The sequence below is a fragment of the Anabrus simplex genome, chromosome 5 (assembly GCF_040414725.1).
Source record: "Anabrus simplex isolate iqAnaSimp1 chromosome 5, ASM4041472v1, whole genome shotgun sequence".
NCBI classification, from domain to species: Eukaryota; Metazoa; Arthropoda; class Insecta; order Orthoptera; family Tettigoniidae; genus Anabrus; species Anabrus simplex.
Window position 1 is genome coordinate 45936987 of NC_090269.1, and position 26542 is coordinate 45963528.

General features: G+C 37.2%; 1 protein-coding gene across 1 annotated transcript in view; it reads right to left on the minus strand.

Annotated features, from left to right (window-relative positions):
• Window positions 1-1971: 1971 nt before the first annotated feature.
• Prosbeta7 (proteasome subunit beta type-4) overlaps window positions 1972-26542 on the minus strand; it is a 52693-nt gene continuing 28122 nt past the window's right edge. The window contains exons 4-6 of the mRNA XM_067147953.2: window positions 23282-23480; window positions 2192-2280; window positions 1972-2083 (exon numbers count right to left, since the gene is read on the minus strand). Of these exons, the coding sequence (XP_067004054.2) occupies window positions 2071-2083; window positions 2192-2280; window positions 23282-23480 (301 nt within the window). The 3' untranslated portion in view covers window positions 1972-2070. The remainder of the gene's footprint in view (window positions 2084-2191; window positions 2281-23281; window positions 23481-26542) is intronic.

A 26542-nucleotide genomic window follows, 5' to 3' on the forward strand; every position in this document is an offset into this window, starting at 1 on the left:
TCGTTATTTCTCGTTCCCTTTCATCTGTTTATAGCATTAATAATTACATATACCACATTCTGCAAAAGAAATGAAACCATTTATAATGCAAAAATATTTAGCAGTATTTTTGCAGGATATTTTATAAAAAGCAGGATATTTATACAATTTTCAAGCCTCTTTGCAGACTTCAGGATAGGGTGTTAAAAAAAGGGGTATCCTGCGAAAAGCAGGACAACTGGTCACCCTAACTGTAATGAAGAAGAAGAAGAAACAGATATCGATGGTAGCGATGATGTAAGTGGGGGAGAAGATTGATATGGCAATGGCATGGATTTTACAATTTTCTAAAAGTTTACTGCAATGTTCAAAAGCTATTACAGTATTTTAAAATTATAGTCATTCTTTTATTTTATTTTTTTCTGAAAAATTGTGTTAAATTTTGGGGTGCATCCTATACACTGGGAAATACAGTATAGTAAAACCTTGTTAATATGTTTTGCATATGTTTCTGCAGGGGACAAACGAACGTGTTAAGGGAGAAAATGTACTACTGAATATACAAAGGAAAACTACCCGACAGGAATATAGTAACACCAGATACAATATTTTGCGACATGAGGACATTTTACGTCGTGAAAATTATATCTAGGCTTACCATTTCTAACGATGAAAGGAAAGTATTAAAAGGTGTGAAAAACATGAGAGAACAAATATGAAAACATGTGCACAAGGGCCAATAAAAATATATCAAAGTTATTATTACAGATCCCAAAGTAGAAGGCTTTTGTTTCGCACCAGTGGGTTTTAAACCCTATTTTCAGGTCACACTCTTAGACAATAAATTGAAGGTTACAAAACACTCGACCACGTGCGACTGACAGGAATGACTTTGGCTGCCATTTTGAATCTGTCAAAACTTCGACCAACGAGTGATCGAGTTGAAACTCGAAGGTGCGAGTTTCAACATTTGCTACCTCTGCACACTTAAAGATGCAGATTCCAGTCCACTTTCGCACAGATTTTAGTCGTGTTTTCATTAGTAAGGAATTTCATGATTTTTTCTGTATCCATAACTACGCTATCACAAGACAAATGTGCACCATGCTAGTCAACTTAACACAATTATGTCCCTAATTCAGATTTAGGCCATCACGTGACAAATATTCGCTACACTTCACTGTACCACTCAATGAAAAATAAATTTATAACTTCCGAATGGAATGTGAAATACAAGCACAAACAGGCTTATGGTGTTATTCAGCAATCTCGCTGCTAACCTGCTAGCAAATCTGAACATTCTTGAGGCTAACAGCTTGCTCCCCAAAGGTGCAACTTATCCTGTGAAGTTCAGGAGTTCAAGGCCTTTTCCCGTACTCACGTAACTGTGGTGACGGCTCTGACCAGAGTTAAAAATCACATTTCTTTCACAATGGATGGCAAATAATATTTTCAGGGCTAGGAGAAATGTGATCGTACTAAATGGACATGATAAGCAAGGTATTTTTTTAATATAGATTTAATACGATGAGAACTGGGACTTCGAACTTATGGTGTGCTAAGCAGGAAGTGTTAATGAGGAACGCACTAACGAGGATTCACTGTATATCATTCTAAATTACGTTAAAACCTAACAATCATAAGTAAATTAAAGCAATTTCTTTTTCAGTCAGTGTATTTGGCTCCATTTTGGACAGATCTTGCATTATGTTAATTACATGCTCTATATTTTCCATTCACACTTGACTTAAGGAAATAAAATGTGAGCATAAAAAGAACAGTTTCACTGTCGTTGATAATTTATAAAAGAGTTGCTTACCTAGCCACAACTGCAGGTTGCTATTATTTTAAATTTAATAGGTATAAAGGCTAATGTGTCGAACACACAAAAGATTGTAATGAAATACATATGGACTAAAATATATGAAGTATCTTAGATGTGTCGAAGAAATGCAGAGATCACAATATGGATTAAATCAGTAGTAACACTAGTTAAGTTATTAGTTTATTTTTTATTCACAAAGAAAGACAACACAAATTATAAGAGAGTTTGTTTAGAAATATTGTGAACATTTGCACCAGTCTGTAGAATCATTCATAGCCCCTGAAAAATAAAAAGCAATGTGATTTAGAAATTGATTAATTAAATAATAATGTTCAAGAATTAACAGAAAATACCACACTGTCTATTGCCCGAGTTATTCATACATACCTAGTCATATGAGCTATTTCCCAGTTAGTTTCAAGCAACAGTGGACCATCAATTTCAACTCCATCAGCAGTTATAGTAGCAAGTTGGTACTGTGGAAAAATTGAATGATTTTCAGTAAGTCATAGTATAAAGCAAATAAAAGAAGGGGTGATCCAATAAATTGCAGAGATATGACACAAATAACAATGAATAGGAATAATTGTGTTTGGAACTGTAATTGAAAAATAAAAATAAAAATCATTTTGGGGAGATTTTGACAAGATACAAAAGATACTACATATTGAATAGATATATGGACAGTACTGCTTCGTTGAAGAATTGCCTAAGGTCCTAAAGGCCACAAGTCTTTCAACTAAAAATTGTGATGACAAGTGAAGAAAGAAAGAAATATCTTCATATTAACTGAAGGACAGATGTCAGTAGAAAATAACTATAAATACCAACAGCGAATTATAACAGACACTTCCATAAAAATTGAATGACTTCTTTCATAAGTTTCTGCAGTCATTATTAATTTGGAAACCTCACATACTTGAAAGTATTTTCTTAGTGCACATAAAGAGAGGTATTATGGGCAAATAAGATGTTCAAATTATAGAAACATGGCTGTATTATGAAATATCAGATTTATTAAGATACTATTTAGTCAATTTATTTCACAGAAAACTTAACCTAGAAACTCTTCTCACATAAGGTTTCCAAACACATTTACAATCCTGAAGGTACATTACACATTAAACATCCACGTAATATGGACAGGAAGTCCAGCTGATTACAGCAAAATTTGTCCAATGTTGAATGTCATTGGCATAATCAATATATTTTCTCTTTGCAAATATCCTCATTGGTACATACAATTCATTAGGAAGAACTGCACGAGGCAAATACAACATCTACAGATTCATTAATCCATTGGCATATTGATTTTTTAGCCCCTCGCATGCCCACAATTTGTATTTAATTTACATTAACCACAGTTCATGAGAACTTTCGCACTCCTCAGGAGTAATGATTGACTGACAGATGAAATGATACTGGAGAGTGTTGCTAGAATGAAAGAGGACAGAGAAACCGGAGTACTCCGAGGAAAACCTGTTCCGGCTCTGCTTTGTCCAGTGCAAATCTGACATGGAGTGACCGGAATATGCACAACGGAACCCAGCGGTGAGAGGCCAGTGCGCTGCCGCTTGAGCCATGCAAACTTTAATTTACGAAATGAAAAAATCGTAAATCTTATACTGGGATATTTTGGCATTTCAGTAGTTTTCATTTTTTATTTCTTTAACGCTTCTAGCACCTAGCACTTCAACATTAGAGACATCACTATCACCATCAGAATTTTCTGATTCGCTGTAATTTTTCTTGGATCCGATACTGTTACTATCACCACAGACACTAAATAATGCTTCAAAATCTGAAGTTTCTGACTCGCTTTCACTATCACTTCTGTTCAGAATATCTGATGTATCACCATTAGCTAACAACTGCCTTCTATGCGCCATGCTACTCATCTACTCACCTTGGATAGGGACAGACACAACAAGGAGTAACTTTTCAAGATCAATTATGATACTAACTGTTCAAAATAATCAAACGCAATTACCATTGCGACAAGGAGCAAGGTTTTCTCTTTCCGGCAGTATTCTTCTTTTATCGATTTTGGTCAGCTGTGGACCACGTAAATAACTCCTCGTGATTTAAGTTTTCTTTGGCGCCAGTACTCCTTCATCCTCCTGCTTGTTGCCTCTTTCTTTTCAGCCGCCCATTCTTAAAATATGTCCAAAAAATTTAACTCTTCGCTTTTGAATGGCATCTGAAATTCCGCTGCATGTTGTATATATTTCTTTGTTACTGCGTAAACGATATCTGTCAGTACATTCCTTTGGACCGAGGATTTTTCTTAAAATCTTTCTTTCCTTCTCAATATCTTCAATGACTTTCCTGGTTGTTAATCCCAGGCATTCTGAAGCATACAAGCACTCTGGTTAAATTACTGCCTGATAATGGCGTAGTTTTGTCCTAATGGAGATCGCTTTCTTGTTGTATGTGTTTTTTGTAAGCTCCATTTTTCTGGCTCTCTCGCAATTTGCTTCTTTATCAAGCCCATTAGGTTGCATTATCTCACCAAGGTATTTGAATTTAACAACTAAATTTATCTTATCATTGTTTGTTGTTACTATGTATCTTGGGGCTTCTTTAATGTTGGTCATGAAATGTGTCTTTTCAAATGGTATCTGCAGGCTGGTTTTCACTGCTACCTCTTTTAAAGTGTTAACTTGTATTATCGCTGATTCAATATTTTTTCATAACAGTACAAGATCGTCAGCAAATGCTAAGCAGTTGATAGTGATGTTCTCTTTCTTGTATCCTATCCTTAATGCCTTTTTCTGCAAGTTCTTTTTCCCATTCTTTGATGACCTTATCCAGGACCCAATTGAATAGCAGTGGGGATAGGCCTTGCCTTACGCCTGTCTTGATTTCAAAGCGTTCAGATATCCTTCCCATAAACTATGTTAAACAATGTGCTCATCAACTGAATCATATGCTTTTCGAAAGTCAACAAAAACTACTACATACTTCTTGCCCCTGGCAACTCTGTCCTTCAGTATTGTCTTGAGGTTCCAAATTTGTTCCACACATGATCGTCCCTTCCGAAAGCCTCCCTGGTATTCGCCGATTTTGTGTTCAACTTGTTGTTCTAATCTTGATAGCAGTGCCAAACATATATCTTGTATGTCTCTTGAAGGAAACGCCTCTGTAATTGCTGACATCTGTTCTGTCCCCTTTCTTGTGTAGTGGGTATATTAAGGCTAATTTCCAATCATCAGGAATCTTACAAGTGTTCCAGATTTCTTGCATTAACTGGCATAGGTTCTTGATAATTTGGGTGCTCACATGTTTCCATAGTTCACTCGTTATTGAGTCTTCACCAGCTGCTTTGTTGTTCCTAAGATTCTGGATTAGATTTATGATTTCTGTTTCATATGGCGGTGTTGAGTCTGGGTTCTGTTGCAAATGTTCTGTGGCGAGCTTCTCTTCTCACACTGGGCAGTTATGTAAGTAGCTGTTAAAGTATTCTGCTAACAGTTGGCAATTTTCTTCATTGTTTGTTGCGATGGTGCCATCCTCTTTTTTGATACACAAGCTGGGTGATTGGTATTTAGAAAGGCTCCTGTGTTTCTTTAGCAGGTTTTGTTCTATTACAGCCAGTTGTTCTTTCTCGAATTTTATTTTTTCTCCTCTTATGATTTTTGCGGTTGATTTTCTTTGTTCTTTGAAGCTGTTGTAATCTTCCTCTTTCTTTGATGAGTACCATTTTTTCCATCTTTATAGTCAGAGTGATATTGCCTGTTCACATCTTTCATTCCACCATGGATGTTTTCGTGATTCCTTGAGTAATGCTGTTTCTATCATGGTCTGCTGCATTTGCTTCCATTCAGTTGTTTCAATGTTTGTCAGTTCTTGGTACTTGTTGCTGTTCTGTTTCAGCTTTTGAGTGTTGAATCTTAGTAATCTGTTGTGTGTGCATTTCTTCTTGCAGCTGGCAATAAACTTTATCTTGATGATTGTTAAATAGTGATCTGTTTCTATGCTGGCTCCTTTCTTAACTTTAACATTCATATTTCTTTTTGACTTCTATTGGAGATTGCAACGTGATCAATTTGATATTCTCCTAATAGTTTGTTTGGTGATGAACACGTCGTTTGTATCCTAGGAAGCTTCTTGAAATAAGTGGGCATGGGTTTCAAATTAAGGTTCCTACAGAACTCTATAAGTCTTTGCCCATTTTGGTTGGTTCTTCTATGAGCTGGGAAATCCCCCACTATTCTCTTGTAGACTTTTCCTCGTCCTACCTGTGCGTTGAAATTTCCAAGTAGTATTTTCACATGCTTATCAGGAATTTTTGATGTCACCAATTCTAATTCTTCCCAAAAGTCATCAACCTTTTGTTGGTTAGTTTGATTGTAATCATTAATTGGTGCATGAGCATTAACTCTTTCCGGTCTAACTGCGAGCATAGCTCGCAGCGGCCGAAATTACGTTCAGGACGCGCTGCGGGCATAGCCCGTAGTAAGGTTTGACAATTCGCTAAAAATAGAGAACGAGCTATGCACGTATTCTGGTGGTTACATCGTGTTTCTTCATGTATTAGTTACGAGAGTATTTAAGCAGATGGCAGTATTATATGTCAAAGTCAGAGAATTTACGATATTTTTGAACTGCATGCATCAGTACATGTTGTCACTCAGTGAGCTCTAAGACATGGTTTCTCGCGGCAAACATGTGCTTAACGAAGGTGATATTTTCGATATTTTATGATATATTATAAGCTTATGCGAAAATGAACATATTATTGACATATGAATTCGAAACAACTTCTTGCATTTCATTATGATTGGTGATCGTTTTACGGCCTAGCGCATGTTCCCGCGTATTTCATATTTGCGTGAATATGTAAGATTGTCTAGATATTCGTAAAGTTGTCCGTTTAGAAGACTTATTTTCTCTTTCTCAGAAGTATTTTGTGGTAAATGGAACAATAATTTTACATTTGAGTAAGTTTTAACAAAATTTATCAATTAAAATAAAATATCGTAAGAGCTCCCATTTTCATTATTGTAATTATTACTATTATTATTATTATTATTGAAAAATTATTTTTTTATATCGTACTCATTATTGTTGTTGTTTTGTAAATGCAATGCACATTTTATATTAGCGAAATAGGGTAAATATAACTGTATTTCAGAAAACTGTACTTGCTTAGTTATCCGTCAGACTTTTCTTCCATTCGCAAAACATGGTATAATATATAAACAATTTTAAAATCTCGAGTGATAGTTGACATGATACAAAGAGCGCTTTTGAAAATTAGATTCTCAAACAAGCACAAAGAAAAAAGAATCATGCCAATATCTACTACAGGTACAGAGATATAATGTTTTAAAAATCCTTAAAAATGTCCAGTCCAGAACGTTTGTTAGGGATATTAAGGCCCAGACTGGAATGGGTTAATGAGGGTGTATATTTTCTTTACACACTTAATGGTTAGTAGTGAGTGCCTTCCATTTGGAGACTGGAAGTCTATAACCAAATTTAGAATCATTTTATTGATTACAAATGCTGTTCCTTAGTGTGGCATGTTCTTCATGATCCTTATGTCAACCTTGCCTCTCAGGATTCTATAGATGCTTGATTCCATAGCGATGTCATCCATGAATCTTGTTTCTCGAAGTGCCATGATCAGAATATTTTGCTGGTTCATTACGTCTGTAAGTTGTTTAAGTTTTCCTGTTTTTGTGATATTTGGGACATCACTGCATGTATTCAATTATTGAACTATATAATTAATTGATAAGATGTATATATTTAATCACTGATAGGTCATTTTTAAATTTATATATATAGGGTTTTAATCATCCATTTCATTTCTTTGTATCGCGGCTATAACGTATTCTGAACGAACCCCATATTGGGTAAAGTATTTCAACATCATTCATATTAATAGCTTGCAGTAAATTTTCCAATAGCCGTTGTGAAGTGACCAGAGTCAGCAGGCTAATTTCAGCCCATTTCCAGGAAAAGTATGTCATCAAGGTTACGAGAGGCCTTACCCTCTCCACCTTATGAAGAGACAGTTGAAACATTATGAACACCTACTTTTCGAAGTTCGTTACCTGACGCTTTGATTTCGCGGGAAAGTTCAGCCTATGCGAATGGACGTAATGAAGCAATGTGATGGATTCCTAGCAATACATAGAAGGGATGAGACCTCAAATCTTACTGGACCATGTGATATGGTTGATGGAGGGAGATTTTGACGGCTATATACCCGCCGACCAGTGGCGGTACGTGACTTACGTCACTGGGGGTTCAACAGAAGGAAATATCCCCCCTCAATATCTCCTCTCCTCCCTGTCACCTGTGCCATGACTAAGTTCAGAGAATGGGCATAACGGTGCACAGAATGTGCATGCCTAAAATCTTCCCTGATTAGAACTTGCACCCTGAATGGTGACCACTCATTACATTTGCTCCATCGTAACCTTGTGAAATCAACTTATCTCTATTATCCACAACTTCGCTCAAAGAAAATTTTAAACACTCTGCTGTTGTCTTAGCATCATGACTAGAGGGTAGAGGAAACCCCAGAATCTTTCAACTGGCTTACCGTTGGGAAGAATGATAACAAATTGTGCTGTAGTTGATATATCGGTGGTCTCATCTGTGATTACCGAAATGAAGTGCGCTGTGGTGATTTTTTTTCCTCACGACAGATTTCATACCTGCACGAAAGCAAATCATTCTGAATGTCTTTCGAGGTGCCTTTGAAAACAGTAGCTTTGAACAGATGGTCTCTTAATGCAACGTCAATTTCAGAATTAAAATTAACGAGGCCTCGAAATATGCCAGGATTCGATGATTCACTTGTTTCGTCATGCCCGTGCAATGCCATCTCAAACGCGCCACATACTTTACACAGCACATAACGAATTTTCCGTACTTGGTCGTTGTCTCTTTCCACAGACTGCCTGTAAGCACAGTCAAATTACTGACGGTTATCGTGTCTTCCCAGGAGATCGAATTGTAACTGGGCAAGCATATGAGATTTAGAACTTCTGTGTTTCTTTATTATTATTTTTTGGGCAGATATCCTATATCTACCACTCCGAATTTGGTCCAAGTCCCTTTGCTTTCATCACTCATGAATCATAAAAAAGGAAAACAAATCAACATGTTAGTAATTTTGCACCCACAGATCCACTCGATTATTTTATACAGTGTAAATCCAATCTGAATTTACGCACGATTTCATTACTTTTACTTTTAGGATGCCTCGTTATATCAAGATCAGGCATTGGGCGTCCGGCATCCTTAATCTTAAGTTTACGCTCAAAAGAGAGAGAGAGAGAGAGAGAGAGAGAGAGAGAAGGAGAGAGAGAGAAAGCTTGTCTTCTTAAGTGTCTTATCACTCTTCAAACTTATTATATAGCTCCTTACCTTTCCCGGGAACAAAAATTATGGACGCAACTACAGTGCACAAAAATACACACACGGAGAAAATATAGTTACTTCTTTATGTCCTAAAAATTATGTTTCTGAACGGCACAACAATGCAGAAAAACACTCACACGCTTGCACAGCGTACAATAATATTACGAATTATGATAACTATTGCAAACTGTTGTAAACACTAGCATCACACTTGAAAAACAGAGTAAACTTTATGGATGCATGTTCACAATGTTGGTAACTTAATTTTAAGAACTCCTGTGGCTAGGCAGTTAGCGTTTTCTTTGGTATTACATTCCCGCTACTCTTTGCCTCTGTGATTTTTAAGTTAATTTTCTCTCCAAAAAGTAATTATTCCAAAGAAGGCAAAATTTGGAAAATACATCAATTGGAATTTGGCAGTTTAATGTGACTGCTGGCAGTAATGATGCTCTTCAACACTAGCGCTAATTATGTGCACTATTTTCTGTTACGTAGTTGAATTCCTGTAAGGGCAACAGATGGCAGGCACATACCCCAACACAAGGTCAGTCTACCTTGCCCCAACACCCCCGACAACACGACTAGAGAGAGTGGCATATTGCGCATGCGTAAACCAAGGATATCTGTTTCTGCGATATCCTGGTCTTGTCTACGTGCTGGCCGATGTCTCCCCGCACCTCGCCACTCCCTTCGCCCAGGTAGTACGGACGGAGAGAGCGCCTTCGAAGGGGGTTCATTCCAGACAAGTATCCAGCCACGGAACGTGCGCAGTTCACATGAAATGAAAGCCAATACGAGTATATTACGGATAGATGGGCTAAGCAAGAGCTTCGAGATTGACAAGGGAGTTATGAATATTAAGTAGTTGAATAAAATTTGATATAAACTGGAGGTTCATTGCTCCATTGCGCTATACCAGAAACCGCCACTGCCGCCGACAATAGCTGGAGAGGACATTCTTACTCTTACTCGTATTCAGATTCACACTCTTGGAAGACACTCTTACAACGATTCTACGTCTGCAAATCGGAGAAGATTTTAACTTAGTTCACTTCGCATCTGAGTATATACTACTCTAATCTAAAGTTATTCTCATTGGGACCTGTTATCTCAATGACGAGAGGTAAAGTCAACGGGAGACCGGTTTTGACTAGTATAGGGGAGGAGAGCTTTTATTATGAATTTAGTTACGCTACTGTTCCGTAATATGGAAGCATACAGTGTATTCTCTCCATGAACATAACCCATGGTGTTTTTGCATTTAAAATTAGGACTCATTACGACTTTATGTAAGGAGTACAGTAGGAAGTGTTAAAGGCAGGAAAAACAGAAGTAGGACTGGAATCCAACAACAGATGACGCAGCCGGTAAGAGAGATCCATCAATCATCAGCTTCAAGATAACAGAGTCTACAAATGGTGAGCTAATGGCATAAGTTACTGCAAGTTGTCGTGCAACAGTTCATTTTGTTAGAGTTAATTTCATTCAATTTTTCTTTTGCTTCCGTATGTTCCGATTTCGTTAATACGCCGTTACGTCACGTTTTTCATCCTAATAAATAGCTGCTTTAATTTGTATTTTCTGAAATTATTATTAACGATCCTTAAATTCCAAGTTAGTGTACTTAATGATTTGTGTTCCGTCATCCCAGCCCTGGGAGTTTTTTGAGTCTCATTACGTATTATTATTAATTATCAACTTTCGTTTTCAAGCCATAAGCTTGAAGGCTGGCGCCCATGGGATATTGTTTATGGAGAAACAATGAGATATCATTTATTTATATTAATATTAAAGTGACCCGCCACGTTATAATTTGTCACACATCTGTGGGAAGAGTGGGTACGTCACATATTGTCGCCGCAAGTGTGGGGCTCGTAAATCATTAAGTACTTGCATAAAACGGATAAAATCAGTAGTTTGGGGGTAACTGTCGGGTATCCACATTATACTTTTCTTGTGTGTTTGCTGAGCAAGAGGAGAAAGAAATGACGCTGCGTAGTGGGCATGTGCTGAAGGGTAGTACTTTAAGTAATTCTAAGGAAGAGGTAGATAAATGTGTAGAGGAGGAAACTGATAATAGGAGCGAAGAAAGCGAAGGAAATAAGAGTAGGAATGACGAAGTTACGTTAGATTCAGACGATATTACGATGGGGGGTGAGGTGGAGGTTAGCCCTAACAATAAGTAATAATACTCAGTTACTTGAAATGATGCAGTTAATTTTGAGGAAGATAGAGGATAGTAAATCTGAAATAAAAATGAAATGGAACAAAATAAATCCGAAATAAAAAAGGAATTGGAACAAATTAAAACAGATGTGGAACAAACTAAGTCAGAAATTAAAAATGAAGTAGAACAAACTAAACGAGAATTAAGAAAGGCATTGAATGAACACAAAGTCGAAGCTAATAAAATGATGGACGAACACAGCAAACAGTTACAAGAATTATTTAAACAAAATGAAAGATTTAACAAGCAGACAGAGGAACAGAAAGAGATAACTAAGCAAAACAAACAAGAGGTAGAAAATAAATTTGTAGAGCAGAGGAGTGAATTGTTGGGATTAATGGAAAAAGAAAGCAACACCAGAAAGGAGATAGAGACACAGGTGACAAGTATTAATAATAATGTTGAGACCCAAATAGAAGAAATAAAAGAATTTAAAGATCAGGTACAAAACAAGATCGATACGGTTAAGTGTATGATTGAAAACATCACTAGGGAACAAAGAGAAAAGGTTGCGATAGTGGAAGGCAATACAGTGGAGATTAAGACATTGAAAGAAAAACAGAATACAGTAGTGAATAAAATTGAGAGAAGAGATAAAGATGTAGATAACCGCACAGCGATGGCAGAAGCACGCATACGACGAGAAGTAAGAGAAAGACAAGGTAACACTGAGAGGCAAAGTCATGGAGGGATTTACAGTAAGGAAATCGAATTACCAAAGTTCAAAGGGAAACAAACTAACCCACTAGAATTTCTTAAGATAGTAGAAAAACGGCTTGGGAAACGGATTGAGGAGAGATTTATGGACTGGGAAGAGGCGATTGACATTATTGATCATGCTTTTGTGGGAGAGACGCGTTCCTGGTTTCCAGTCTACAAAAGCAACATGAAAAGTCTGTTGGAATTTAAGACGAAGTTCACAGACAAATACTGGAACGATCACGTTCAAAGCCGTGAAAGAGAAAGGGTAGTATTTGGGAAATTCAAACATAATGAAGGCTTCTCTATGACTGAGTATTTCCTGTCACATGTTATGATTTGCCAGAATTTAGACGAAATCACGAGTGATTCAGATGTAGTCGGATTACTGTTACGACATTTTCCGGACAGGGTATGTGAAGCAGCGTGTATGCAAAATATTAAAACTATCCAGGAAATGGAGCAGTTATTAGGGAGTTTTGATACATTAGGAAACATCGGGCATAGAACAGGAAACTCGCATAATTTTGTTCCTCATAGTGAAGCAAGGGACAATAGAAGACAGCATAACTACAAGAATCGTAATCAGTTTCAGCCAAGGAATAACGGTAGGGGTGGAGCACCTGAAAAGAGAACGGGAAATGCCCAACAAGTCAGAGGACAAGTTACTAACGAGCCAAGTGTAGGTACACGATGGCAACTTTTAAACTAAATGCAGGCTGTAATGATGGGTCAGAATTCCAGCCTTACCAGGAAGTAGTTAGAAATTGTGTTATGAAACTATTGCCATATGACCTAGATGTTAAGGAAGATCTTATGTGTGAACCAGATCATAATTATTTAGATTTGGGTGAAGAAGTGGTTAATCCTGTGGTTCAATTAGAAGTGTGGGGGCATAGCTCAGAATGGTATGATTCTTTAGTTAAACAGGGTATTAAGATGGAAGAGATGCCTATTAGTCAACATTCATTATTACAGCTGTGGGTGAAAAGTCAAAACAAATATGCAAGCAAGTCGCGGTGCCAATTTGTATAGAGGGTTTAATTTCAGTTACAGGTATGTTTGGTTATTCCTCACCTGGTATTTGATCTCATCTTGGGATGTGACTGGTTGACTTTGAAATCAGCTCAGTTAGATTACAAAGATGCAATGGTAAATCTGAAGTGGGATAATAAGTATGTCAAACTCGAACTGAAAAATGAAATTCAGAGGAAAACGAATGTTTGTGCTATGTGGAGTGTAACTGAGGTTTCTAGGTATGAGGAGAAACCCAGTAATGGGTTTAATTTATGCCAATTGTGGTTGAAAGAGGATCAGAAGGATGACTTATTTGAAGCTGCGAGTAACAGTAAATTAGAAGAAGTCTAGAGGGACGAATTGTTGGCAGTGTTATGTGAACACGCTGAGATTTTCACTAAGAAAAACGGTGGAACACGTGTTTATGAACATTCTTTCTCAGTGCTGGATGACAGTCCTTTCAGCGGGCCACGGTATGCTATCCCACACAAATATGCCAAGGCAGTTGACGATCAGATACAAGTTATGTTAGCCGATGGGATTATTGAAGTGTCAAATAACCAGTATTTAAATTCTTTAATCGTTGTGCCTAAGACTGATGGAAGCGTTAGACTGTGATGGGAGAGATATGAATAGACGTATTTGTGCTGACCAGTTAAGATCGCAGACAATTGAAGAGTTAATTCAGGGTTTTCAGGATAAAAAATGGTTTTCATCTGTTGATGTAAGAAGTAGTTTTTGGCAGATTCCTTTAAAAGTAGAGGACAGGCCTCTGACAACATTTAGTCACAAGTACAGCTTGTATCAGTTTCAGCATGTTTCCTACGGGACGAAGACAAGTTCTGCAGCCTTAATTAGAGCATTAAATATTGCATTAGGTGATGATACAGGGGATTTCGCCACGGTTTTTATTGATGATATGGCTGGAGTTTTATATCAAGGACCTTATCGTATACATAAGAAACTAGGACCTTGTGCTTATAAATTACCTGACGGCAATTGCATTTTACTGGGTTCGTACAACATTAGGAGTTTACAGAAATATATTACGAGTCCGGTGGATTTTCCGTAGAGCTGGAATATAAGTCAGTGGGCCAGGCCACGCTTATCTCTTATATAATATACATGTCGCAGCGAGGAGTGACAGCTCTCTGGAAGGTGGAGTTTCCCAAGTTTTGTTTTGCTTGCTACACGATGTGTGTGTATACGATTGACACGAGTTTATTACCAAGGTTACGTCTGTTCTCTTTATGTAATGCCATGCATGGGTAATCTAGTAATTGATTTAATATAACGAGGATCATTAATATTGCAGATTAAGATTTGTAGATTCTCCGTAGACTATATGAAGTCATCATAAAGACTTGCAATAATTCTACCCTAGGCTAAAACCACGCGAATGTGTTAGCATGTGTGAAGTGATAGTCATACAGCAAGAAAGTATAAACACTTGAAAGAGTAATACGATATATTTTGTTTGTTTTAAGTTTGTACAGATCTAAATTGAATGGTCAAGTGTTGCATACACTGGATTCATGAAATCAGCAAGAGATGATGAACATCATACATCTGTATGAATGAATGTAGAGTTGTGTTAAAAAACAAGTGAAACGTAAGTGGCAAAGTGTAGGTATGAGCCCTCAACAAAGTGCTACTTGTTTCAGGCTCAGAGGGGTGAATGTGATATTTCGGACATCACTGCATGTATTCAATTATTAAACTATATAATTAATTGATACGATGTATATATTTAATCACTGATAGGTCATTTTAAAATTAATATATATATATATATATATATATATATATATATATATATATATATAGGGTTTTAATCATCCATTTCACATCATAATTTCATTTCTTTGTATCGCATCTATAACGCATTCTGAACGAACCACACATTGGGCAAAGTATTTCAACATCATTCATATTAATAGCTTGCAGTAAATTTTCCAATAGCCGTTGTGAAGTGACCAGAGTCAGCAGGCTAATTTCAGCCCATTTCCAGGAAAAGTACGTCATCAAGGTTACAAGAGGCCTTACCCTCTCCACCTTATGAAGAGACAGTTGAAACATTATGAACGCCTACTTTTCGATGTCTGCTACCTGACGCTTTGATTTCGCGGGAAAGTTCAGCCTATGTGAATGGACCTAATGAAGCAACGTGATGGATTCCTAGCAATACATAGGAGAAGGGATGAGACCTCAAATCTTACTGGACCATGTGATATGGTTGATGGAGGGAGATTTTGATGGCTATATACCCACTGACAAGAGCTGGAGAGGACATTCTTACTCTTACTCGTATTCAGATTCACACTCTTGGAAGACACTCTTACGACGATTCTACGTCTGCACATCAGAGAAGATTTTAACTTAGTTCACTTCGCATCTGAGTATATACTACTCTAAAGTTACTCTCATTGGGACCTGTTATCTCAATGATGAGGGGTAAAGTCAACGGGAGACCGGTTTTGACTAGTATAGGGGAGGAGAGCTTTTATTATGAATTTAGTTACGCTACTGTTCCGTGATACGGAAGAATACAAGTGTATTCTCTCCATGAACATAACCCATGGTGGTTTTCCATTTAAAATTAGGACTCATTACGACTTTATGTAAGGAGTACAGTAGGAAGTGTTAAAGGCAGGAAAAACAGAAGTAGGACTGGAATCCAACAACAGATGACGCAGCCGGTAAGAGAGATCCATCAATCATCAGCTTCAAGATAACAGAGTCTACAAATGGTGAGCTAATGGCATAAGTTACTGCAAGTTGTCGTGTAACAGTTCATTTTCTTAGAGTTAATTTCATTCAATTTTTCATTTGCTTCCGTAAGTTCCGACTTCGTTAATATGCCGTTACGTCACGTTTTTCATCCTAATAAATAGCTGCTTTAATTTGTATTTTCTGAAATTATTATTAACGATCCTTAAATTCCAAGTTAGTGTACTTAATGATGTGTGTTCCGTCACCCCACCCCTGGGAGTTTTTCGAGTCTCATTACGTATTATTATTATTTATCAACTATCGTTTTCAAGCCATAAGCTTGAAGGCTGGCACCCATAGGATATTGTTTATGGAGAAACAATGAGATATAATTTGTTTATATTAATATTAAGGTGACGTGCCACGTCATAAATTTGTCACACATCTGTGGGCCGAGTGGGTAAGTCACATTTTTAGGAGTGAATTTATGTTCAGCATGCCAAAAAAGTGTTTCTGTTTAGGTCTTAATTTTGGTGTATTCAGTTTGGATGCATGTGATGGCAATGGGTTTCCTAGATGCTCTGACTCATCTATGCATGGTGGTTTGGGCTTTCCAGAATCCGACAGCCCAAGTGAACTGCTTGTAGCAGTGGTTGATTTCCTCTTGAGGCTGTCACCTGTAATAGTTTCCATAAGAAATGTTTCCATCATGCAAATTAATGGGAGTTGTTGGGTGAACCAACCGGGATCAGCTCAAGATACCACCAAAGTTGTAAGCCTTAGGGTTGCTCCTTTCCAGTAGGTGTATCTGGATTGTAGCTCAACTGTCGGGGATAGATGATTCTTCACCTTTAACACCGTGGAGATTATGTATTCTATTTCTGTGAAAGCTGTTGGTCGCCTTCTTCATCTGTAACCCAGATGATACAGGGTGCTATCATCCGGAGCCAGATGAGCCCTGTTTTTTTTTTTTTTTTTTTTTACGAGGTGTTACTCCTCCCCCTCCTCCTTCCTCATCACTTGCGAGATGAGGCCCAGGGCTTGGGACCGGCACTGGCAGAGTTTTTCATCAGGCGATATATAAGATATTAGTTTCATTTCTTAATGAATGTCTGAAATACGTGCTCAAATATATTCGTGCTCAACTCCACGGCTGCAAGCCGTCAAGCTACATCTTTTTAACCTTTTGAACTCCATTACCCTTAGCATATGCTTCCTGCTCCACTCTTAATTAATTTGTGTACTATGAACAGCTGTAGGATGTGAACAATGCAAAAGTATCTATCACAAAATATAAGAATTGGCGGAGTTTTTCTGGCGATATATAAGATATTAGTTTCATTTCTTGATGAATGTCTGAAATACGCGCTCAAATGTATTCGTGCTCAGCTCCACGGCTGCAAGCCGTCAAGCTACGTCTTTTTAACCTTTTGAACTCCATTACCCTTAGCACATGCTTCCTGCTCCACTCCTAATTAATTTGTGCACTATGAACAGCTGTAGAATGTAAACAATGCAAAAGAATCTAACACAAAATATAAGTATGTTACATGAATACATTTACAATTAGGCACACAAAATACATTAATTCTTGTATGTTTTCACTGTATGGTACTTTTCAAAACAGTTTTCTGGGTGGAGACCGGGTTTTCTCACTTTCTGAATTTTGACCTTAGCATATCTGTTGGTCTCGTTGGCAATTTGCTCGAATAACTCGTCACTAAAAATAAGTTGAAAAAAGTCCGTAAGGTGTTGAGGGATTGTTCCTACCTGATGCTTTGTATCCACAAATTGTTTCATTGAATGAGAATGCAGGTAAATCAGAATCGCCAGCTTTTCACTCGCGCCATGGTTATGGAGAAGCATCACCACCTCCGGTTTCATTATCACTATCACTTTGTTCACTTTCACTAACATTATTCACTAATAAATCATCCAAGTCAGTTGTTGGTTCATCATCGTCACTATCACTGTCCACTAACTGTTCTAAAATATCCAGTTCCGCGAGTGAAGACGAAGCAGAAGCCATGTTTATATTCAAACAACATCATCTGTGAGCTTGCATAAACATTCGAGAATAACAGAGCTTAAAAAAAAATTACCACAATTCCTGCGAACTATTGTAAATAGGAAAACGTGTTCTCTCAGAGACCGTTAGATAGCTGTAAAATACCAGAACAAGGCACAGTCGTCATACGAGCGCTGAAAGTATGAGAAATTGTCATGTTGAGTGGAGCTCGACATCGGAGTGCAAAAGGTTAAAGTTGATTGTAATGTGAACTTTTCAAGATAACTGAATGTAATCACTATTGCAAGAAAGAGTAACTCTTCCTGTATCCGACAGTATATAATATGTCAGTGCTATCTCTCGGTGAACGTCTGAAGTATGTGCAAAATCTACTCGTGCTTGGCTCGACAGCTGCGAGCCATCAAGCTAAGTTACGTCCCGCGAACAATCGCATGGCTGGGAGCCGTCAGTATATGCCAATGAGTTAAATTAAGATGTCCAATGTATCAACAGCAAATAACCAAAACATGCCATTTACAAGTTGTCTGGCAGAACGTGAAAGAATGCTGGTGAAGCTACTTCAAAAATAACAAGCTTTGATGATTATCCAGGATATTAGGCCATGTTGGTATTTAAATTTATGCTGTAACTTTTAGGCCTTCAGAAGAAAAACTTGTCTGTCCATGAGGAAAACTTCTCTAATAATGACAGTTCAAATTTGAGAATACTTTACCCTTGGTATTCTCGTTTGTCATCAGTGTGTGCTAGCCTTCCCAGTGAGAAATGACGATGGCATCTTGGCTACAATTAAGAAGTTTCCTGTTCAATACGTATGTGTGTTGCAAAATAGACAGCAAGGTCATCAGATGAATCAAAGCCGTTGGGGAAGGAATGTGGTAGAGAAATAAAATAAAATAAACAAGTACAACTAAAGACTTACAAGGACAGAAGAATAGAATAGAACAGAGATTTTGCTCCGCGTCTTCAGAAGAAAATTTAATGTATCAACAAGGAATACTTTTCGAATAATTATAGATATGGGAGGGGAGTATGTTGAAGGGGATAAAAGTGTATTGTAACTTTGTTTGCAATAAATCATATTTTTCACGTCAGTCTCGTTATTTAATTGCCGCACCTCGTAATAATGTTATTGGCTTTACATCACACTAACTACTTTTACGGTTTTTGGAGATGCCGAGGTGCGGAATTTAGTCCCGCAGGAGTTCTTTCTGTGCCAGTAAATCTACTGACACGAGGCTGACGTATTTGAGCACCTTCAAATACCACCGGACTGAGCCAGGATCGAACCTGCCAGGTTGGGGTTAGAAGGCCAGTGCTTCAACCGTCTGAGCCATTCAGCCCGGCATAGAGAGAAGAAAAAAGGGTATGGCAATAAGGGCTCAGAAATGCATAACTGCAGAGTTATCTGACCTTTTAGTTGATTCATAATCAACAGCAGTTTAATACACGGCAGACTATGTGTGTCACCAAAGATAAAAGTCCGGGGGAGCACGGTGGCCAAGCTACCTATCCAATGCCCAGGATAATAAACATTAAGGTGCCTGCAGGTAAAAAGACTAAAATGTGTGGCAGCACCATCATGCATGAAGTTCAGCTGTTGACAGGATGCTAGTGTATGTCTTCCAAGTAATCAGGCAATGTGCAGTAGAACCCTTTTCAATGAATCTCAGGGGGATTTGATACTTCTTCCTTAAAAGGGGGTTTAAAGAAAATAGGCTACATATCACAAGAAATAATAATACATTATGTAATTAACTAATGTAATGTCAAGAAATAATAATTAAATGTGTTAGAAATACTATAAAGTCATATTAACACAAGAATGACAGAAAATATCTACAAAACAACACACACAACAAATTCCTTAGTGAACCATTGGGAGCACAACCTGCAGCAAGGAAAAGAGAAGTAGGTATTATTGACTTGCAATTTTAACTTGAAGGAACACAGGCCTAACTTGATTTTAAAGAGATTTGTGAAAAATAGACCATGAGAACTGTGAGAATAAGCATATTATTAACTTTCACTTTCTGAAATAGTCCAGTACAGTAGTTTGCATCCTCTTGCCCAGATGTCTCACGGAAAGAAGTTTCCTCTCAATTTGGTTGAGGCTGTTGATGAGGTCTTCATCAACGTTGAAGGAGGAGAAGCACCAGCGGACAATTCCAGTCCCTCCACTGCTGCCCCAAAAGTTGGTTCTGGTGGATCCTCCTCTTCTTTTTCCACTTCACTACTTTGTCTTTTTGCATTGTCACAAAGTTCTCCAACATTCATCTGCGGTGCCGAGGTTAGGATATCATCACAAGTAACAAATTCTTCAAATATTTTGGCACTCGAGTCCTTTGATACCCCCCCCCCCCAATCTTTCCATTGTCATCAGTAGCGTCATCTTCATTAAAAAGATCTGAAATGGCACAAAAAACTGCATGGCCAAAGCAGTTTTGAATAGTGTCTTTCGAGAAAAGAAATAGCGGTTTGAACCAAGGCCTTCCTGTGACTGGTGCAGTTAGGAGGAAAGAAAACCACTTCGATATTCCACAGGAAAGAGGTATCTGAAGGATAAGCAGGATATCTATCACCAGCACTATCTTCCTTCCTGCCAATCCCATTTTAGCATCCAAGCATATTTGTTAAAATTATATTTACACGGGAGTGTTCTTGAAACATCTTGGATTCTTAAATTTTCCAATTATTAGTGGGGTAATTTTTCACTCCGATCGCTGTTAACACACAATAACGCTGTCAGTCTTTCTTTACTTTTTTTTGCTCTGTGGCATTTTTCACTGTGAGCAGCATATGTCTTGGACAGGAGCAAATTGTGAAACACTCCCATTTCATCTGCGTTAAAAATATCCTTAGCATCATATCCTTCAAGAAGTCGAGGCAACATATACGTTTTCCAGTTCGCAACTGTATCGCCATTAACTTTTGCACTCTCACCGTACATGTTTTGAAACAAAAGATTGTGCTGTTTTTTAAAACGATCAAACCAGCCATTAGAAACATTGAAATCGACCAAACCCAGCTGAAGTGCGACTTCTTGAGCTTTTTGTTGAAGTATGTTCCCGTCGATTGGAGCGTTCTCACTCCTTTTTTCCTCAAACCATTTCATTAAAATGTTTTCAAGTTCGTTGTACGGTGAAGAACGAATATTCTTCCGTATTTTTGCCCCAGAACCGCACTCTACTTCCACGGTCAGAATAGCTTCGTTCTCTTCCATGATGCCAAACAGCGTAGAGAATGCCAAGTCATATTTGTTTTCTGTCTGTGACAAACGTACTTGGCTATCCCTTTCAACATCACTAATGATCTTGATCTTTTGTTGAAGAGTCAGCTTCTTACGTTTAGCAGCTATAATTGATGAGAAGCTTGAAATGTAGGCTACTTAAAAATAGGATCTGTGTTTCAATATCCGCAGTGATCAAAAGAATGTTTTCAGTTACTATGTGTTACATTCGGAAGTACAATTCGTAACATACGCTAGTTCATAATCTATAAGTTTCATTTCCGTATTGATTATATTCACAAATATGAAGTTTTGAAGCTTCCACCTAATCAATACATATATTTATATATTATTGTTCTACAGTACCAGTTTCGACCTTGTGAAGGTCATCTTCAGCTGAGAAACCATGGATAAGTAAAAAGGTTTTTTAATTTAAGAAAAAAAACTTATGTTAAAAGTATCTTCTTGCTTCATACATACATTATCATTATAGACTGTTATGCCTTTCAGCGTTCAGTCTGCAAGCCTCTGAGAATTTACTAAACGTCGCCACAATCCTCGATTTGCAACTAGTGTTGTGGCCTCACTTAGTTCTATACCTCTTATCTTTAAATCGTTAGAAACCGAGTCTAACCATCATCGTCTTGGTCTCCCTCTACTTCTCTTACCCTCCATAACAGAGTCCATTATTCTCCTAGGTAACTTATCCTCCTCCATTCGCCTCACGACCCCATCACCGAAGCCGGTTTATGCGTACAGCTTCATCCATCGAGTTCATTCCTAAATTAGCCTGTATCTCCTCATTCAGAGTACCCTCCTGCCATTGTTCCCACCTGTTTGTACCAGCAATCATTTTTGCTACTTTCAAGTCTGTTACTTCTAACTTATGAATAAGATATCCTGAGTCCACCCAGCTTTCGTTCCCGTAAAGCAAAGTTGGTCTGAAAACAGACCGATGTAAAGATAGTTTCCTCTGGGAGCTGACTTCCTTCTTACAGAATACTGTTGATCGCAACTACGAGCTCACTGCGTTAGCTTTACTACACCTTGATTCAATCTCACTTACTATATTCAGTCTGAATAAAAATTGGCAAATGAGATTTTAGAAGGCTAGTTTTAATATTTATCAGGCTAGGTTTGGGGGAACTCTTCTTGTTCACATATAGTGGATAGATCCTGTTAGTGGAAAGAGCGTGCTTCTGATAGTAAAAATGTCAACGCGGTTCTCTGAATGTTTTAAATATCAATAATGATGGAGTCTAGAAAGAACGAAAAAGCTAAATAAGTGAGCTAATGGAAAAAAACTAGGTTAAAGAAAACAAACTGGGTGAAGGATAATGCAATATACTTCCTCCCCATTCTTCGGCCTTGTTAAGCGGACTCTGTCTCCACAATATTAATAGTCAACTGTTCTTTAATTATATTCATAATAGCAATAACACGAAATCAATGGCAAGAAATTTGAAACTCGAAACTGCATGGACAAAAGAAAAAACGACAAACTCATGGCGAGAGGGCAAGGAAGTTCTGGGAATGTAACAAGAAGACCGATGTTAACTAATGGTTCTATGTGCTCCTTATAGGACCAAACGCACATTAATAATACTGCATTTACGTGAATAATACCCGCATATTTTTAAAAAAATTTGAGGCACGAAATTGGGGTACGGGTTTTATTTGCGTCAATGTTGTCATTTTATTTTCAAAATCAGCCTGCGTAAAGTTAGGGTGCGGGGATTATTCGTGTAAATACGGTATTCGTATGACCTCAGCTATCGCGTTGTGGACATTTTTACTTGGTAACATTATGGCTGTCTACATGTCAATTTTGATGCTCTGTTTCAGTCTACTAGATGGCACAGAGAAACCAAAACTCTCTTGACTGTTCCATGGCTGACTTTTTAATTAATTTTGTTGGATAAACACCAAATGAATCACCAGAGATCTTTTAAATGTCAATATCATATGACATGGGAGTGCTGAATGGATTTCTTTTCAGCCCTTCAGAAACTCAACTACCTCTGCGGACTATGAACCCAGAATTTGGTACCTGGAGGCCGACACTACTACTTACATAACAGGGGAGACAATCTCCTCCCTTAAAAAGCTTTTCTTGTTCACTATATAAAACGGCTGTGATATGGATACTTTCTTTTAAAAATAAATATATCAACACCAACTTACTTTAGGATATGAGCGTGCATCCCGATAATAGAGAACTTGCATACAGCGAACTAACAACTGCTGAGCTTCTCGTTTACTCAAGTTCGGTTTCTTCTCCACTTCGTCTCGCATCAGTGGCAATGCAATAAATGCACCATATCCTGTTGCTATATGACTGTCAACATATGCAGTACCCAGCTTATCAACAGTACCCAAATATCTGAAAAAATAAAAAAGAATTTTTGAGATAAATTCCTTAAAAGTAAAATCTGAATATGCTACTACATTCTTCTGGCTCTAATGAAGAAGCACATTACCAATAATTTTTCATAAACTGGACAATATGTAAAAAAAAATTTGACAATGAACAGTGATAAACACAGAAAGGGAGGTACATCTATTCAATACCATTTGATTTATAGAAAATATCTTTATTAGATATAAGGGACTAGTTTCGACCCTGTAAAATGGGCCATCTTCAGACTTAATTACCAGTTAGAAAAACACATAAAATTTCATACAACACTCTCACCAATATTCAATATTACACTGATATATATATATAACTTACTGTCAAATAGTGTTTTTTAGCATTTATGTATCAACTGGACAACTTGGAGGAAAAGAGGGTAGATTAGATCAACAAATACTGGACAGAAAAACGCAAGAGATTATTAAGTTACTAGTGGCAGTACCAAACATTCAATGATCACGTTAACTTTGTACTACAATGTCATTAAATAACAACATCTGCAACAGAGGTTGTTGCATATGCATCATTACGTGGCCAAAGCAGACGAATGTGCGCTCTTCTTTAATGACGTGACGCTGTAGTGAAGCATGAGCATACAGATTTTGTGTAATAATATTATTACAATTTTGTATACTCAAGATTATTTGATTGGACATATTAGTTTAATAAATAGATTTTTCAAGGAACAATTTTATTAAAGAAATACATTTTCATTTTATGAACTATGCAAGGGAATAAATGTTCCTAATATGTGGCACAGTTGGTCCCTGTGCTTTAGGTTACAGAACTGAATCCTAGCACGCTTAAATACAAGAGACCCACACTAATCTATTGGTAAAGCAAAAATTCAAGCAATTCAATGGTACCTGCAGAGCAAAATTGCTTACATATTCATAAATAGTATCATGATGACCTTTCCTATCATCTCTCTAATGAAGTTGTTTTTGCTAAGCTCAGCTATGAATTCAGTGGCAATGCTCTAATTTGGAATGCCCTAGCTTTTTTTACTAGTTAGTCGATACTATAACCTTCCAATGGTTGTTGGATTAAAGTTAAAGAGAGCATACGTCCAGCTGTCATACGTCCAAGTACGTCAGTAAATGAAATAACTCGCTCAGATAAATAAATGACAGATAACGAATTGAAGGTACCGGTGAATTCACAAGCTCAGAACCCCGTGTATTTTATTAGGTGACGGTCGGCAACAGAATGTTAAGTAAAACTCTTTCAAGGTTAAAATTATTGTGTCCACCTTTTCAATACAAATGATTTTTTAGTGATTAAATCTACATGAATTAAAAACACCAGTTAGGGACATGTTTCGCCCTTGTTATGGGCATCTTCAGCCTAATACTAATCTTAAGGTCAAGAATTAAAACTATAAACATCGGAACTTAATAGTAAACTAAATACTAAATACAATGGTCTTATGCTTTTTACATAGTTTACAATATGTACAGTATGAACAATATGTACATTAACTTTGCTAGAATTTTATGAACAATGAATTTATTTTATAATGACTAGACATCCAAATTGTAGATTGGATTGATCACAGCGTGAATTAGGGTTTCTCAAATTGTATCGACTAGAGATTTATCACAGTGCGAGTTGGGGTTTCTTCAACTGTTATGGACGCCTGAGTCGTAAGAATTGTTACAAAACCGGAATCTTGGGTAAAGTTGTTCATGTTAAGGTTGAAGCATGTATGTTGAAAACATATTGTTGATATCATTCATTAGGGCTCATCGGATAAAAATTTGTAATATTAAGTCATTCTTGTTGATTAACTTCCCATTGGTGCATTGTTCAACCTTGGGAGGAATATGAGTTGTCCGTAACTGGATAAGAGAAAAAAACAGGGAATTAGAATGATGAATGTGGAACCCAGTATGTTAATAATTGCAGAGTGAGTGTTTATCACATGAACTTACTTGTCTTGTCGACGTTAGCTGGGACCAATTGTTTCGGTTGTGTCTGAACGACTAAGCTTGCTACTCCTAGTATAGTATTGATGCTGTAACGGAGGGGTGGAGCGTGAAGGAGAAGGGGGAGTGAGTTTCAAATCGTGCGTCCGTGTTGTTGCTTGAAAGGTGTTACTTGAATTGGATTGGGCAGGCCTGGCATTAGGCATGGCTATTGGAGCACATGCTTTCTGTGATTTAAATATACTGGGAACTTTATTCTGATTTACGGCCTGGATTAACCTCGGAGTTGTCTCATATAATGGATTTTTGTTATCAATGACATCGTTAAGATTATTATTTCTATTATAAGTTTGATCCAAATAAATATACAAGTTTTCTGTTTTGTTCAATAATTTTCCCATGCCTAGACTTTTAACGATCGTCAAATCATTCTCTATTGAGGTGAACTTATGGCCTGTTTCAGTCATATGCTGGATCATGGCCAAATACTTGTTATGCTTGGAAGCATTGTAATGTTCCAGATACCTTGTGTAAAAGCTCCTCCATGTTTGTCCAAAATATGTGAACTCACATTGGGCACATTTTAACCTATAAACGCCAGATCCTGAGTAAATGTTGTTATTATTATTGACTCTATTGTGGTTGAGGAATATGTTCTGATTATTATTTATTGTCCTGAAGGCTATGTTGACGCTGTGTTTTTAAAAAATATTACTGATATGATGGATAGCCGGGCTATTATACGTAAATGGGGAGTAGCTGTTTATCTTTGATTTCTCTGGGACTAGGTTGAAAGATAGCCTAATTTTGATCTTATTAATTAACCGATTGATTACATTTACTTTAAAGCCATTAAACCGAGCTAACTGTCTTATGTAATTTAGCTGTGTTTCCAAACTTTTTGGTGAAAGAGGAATTTTTAGTGCCCTATATATTAGACTATGATAGGCAGGTAGTTTTTGGGTCTTAGGATGTAACGACGAATCTTTAATAGTTATGGGTGAATGAGTAGGTTTCCTAAAAATTTGAAATTCAAAAGTGTTATTCAAGCATGTAATTGTTAACCCTGACAATTACACCATACGATTTTCTGATGTGTTG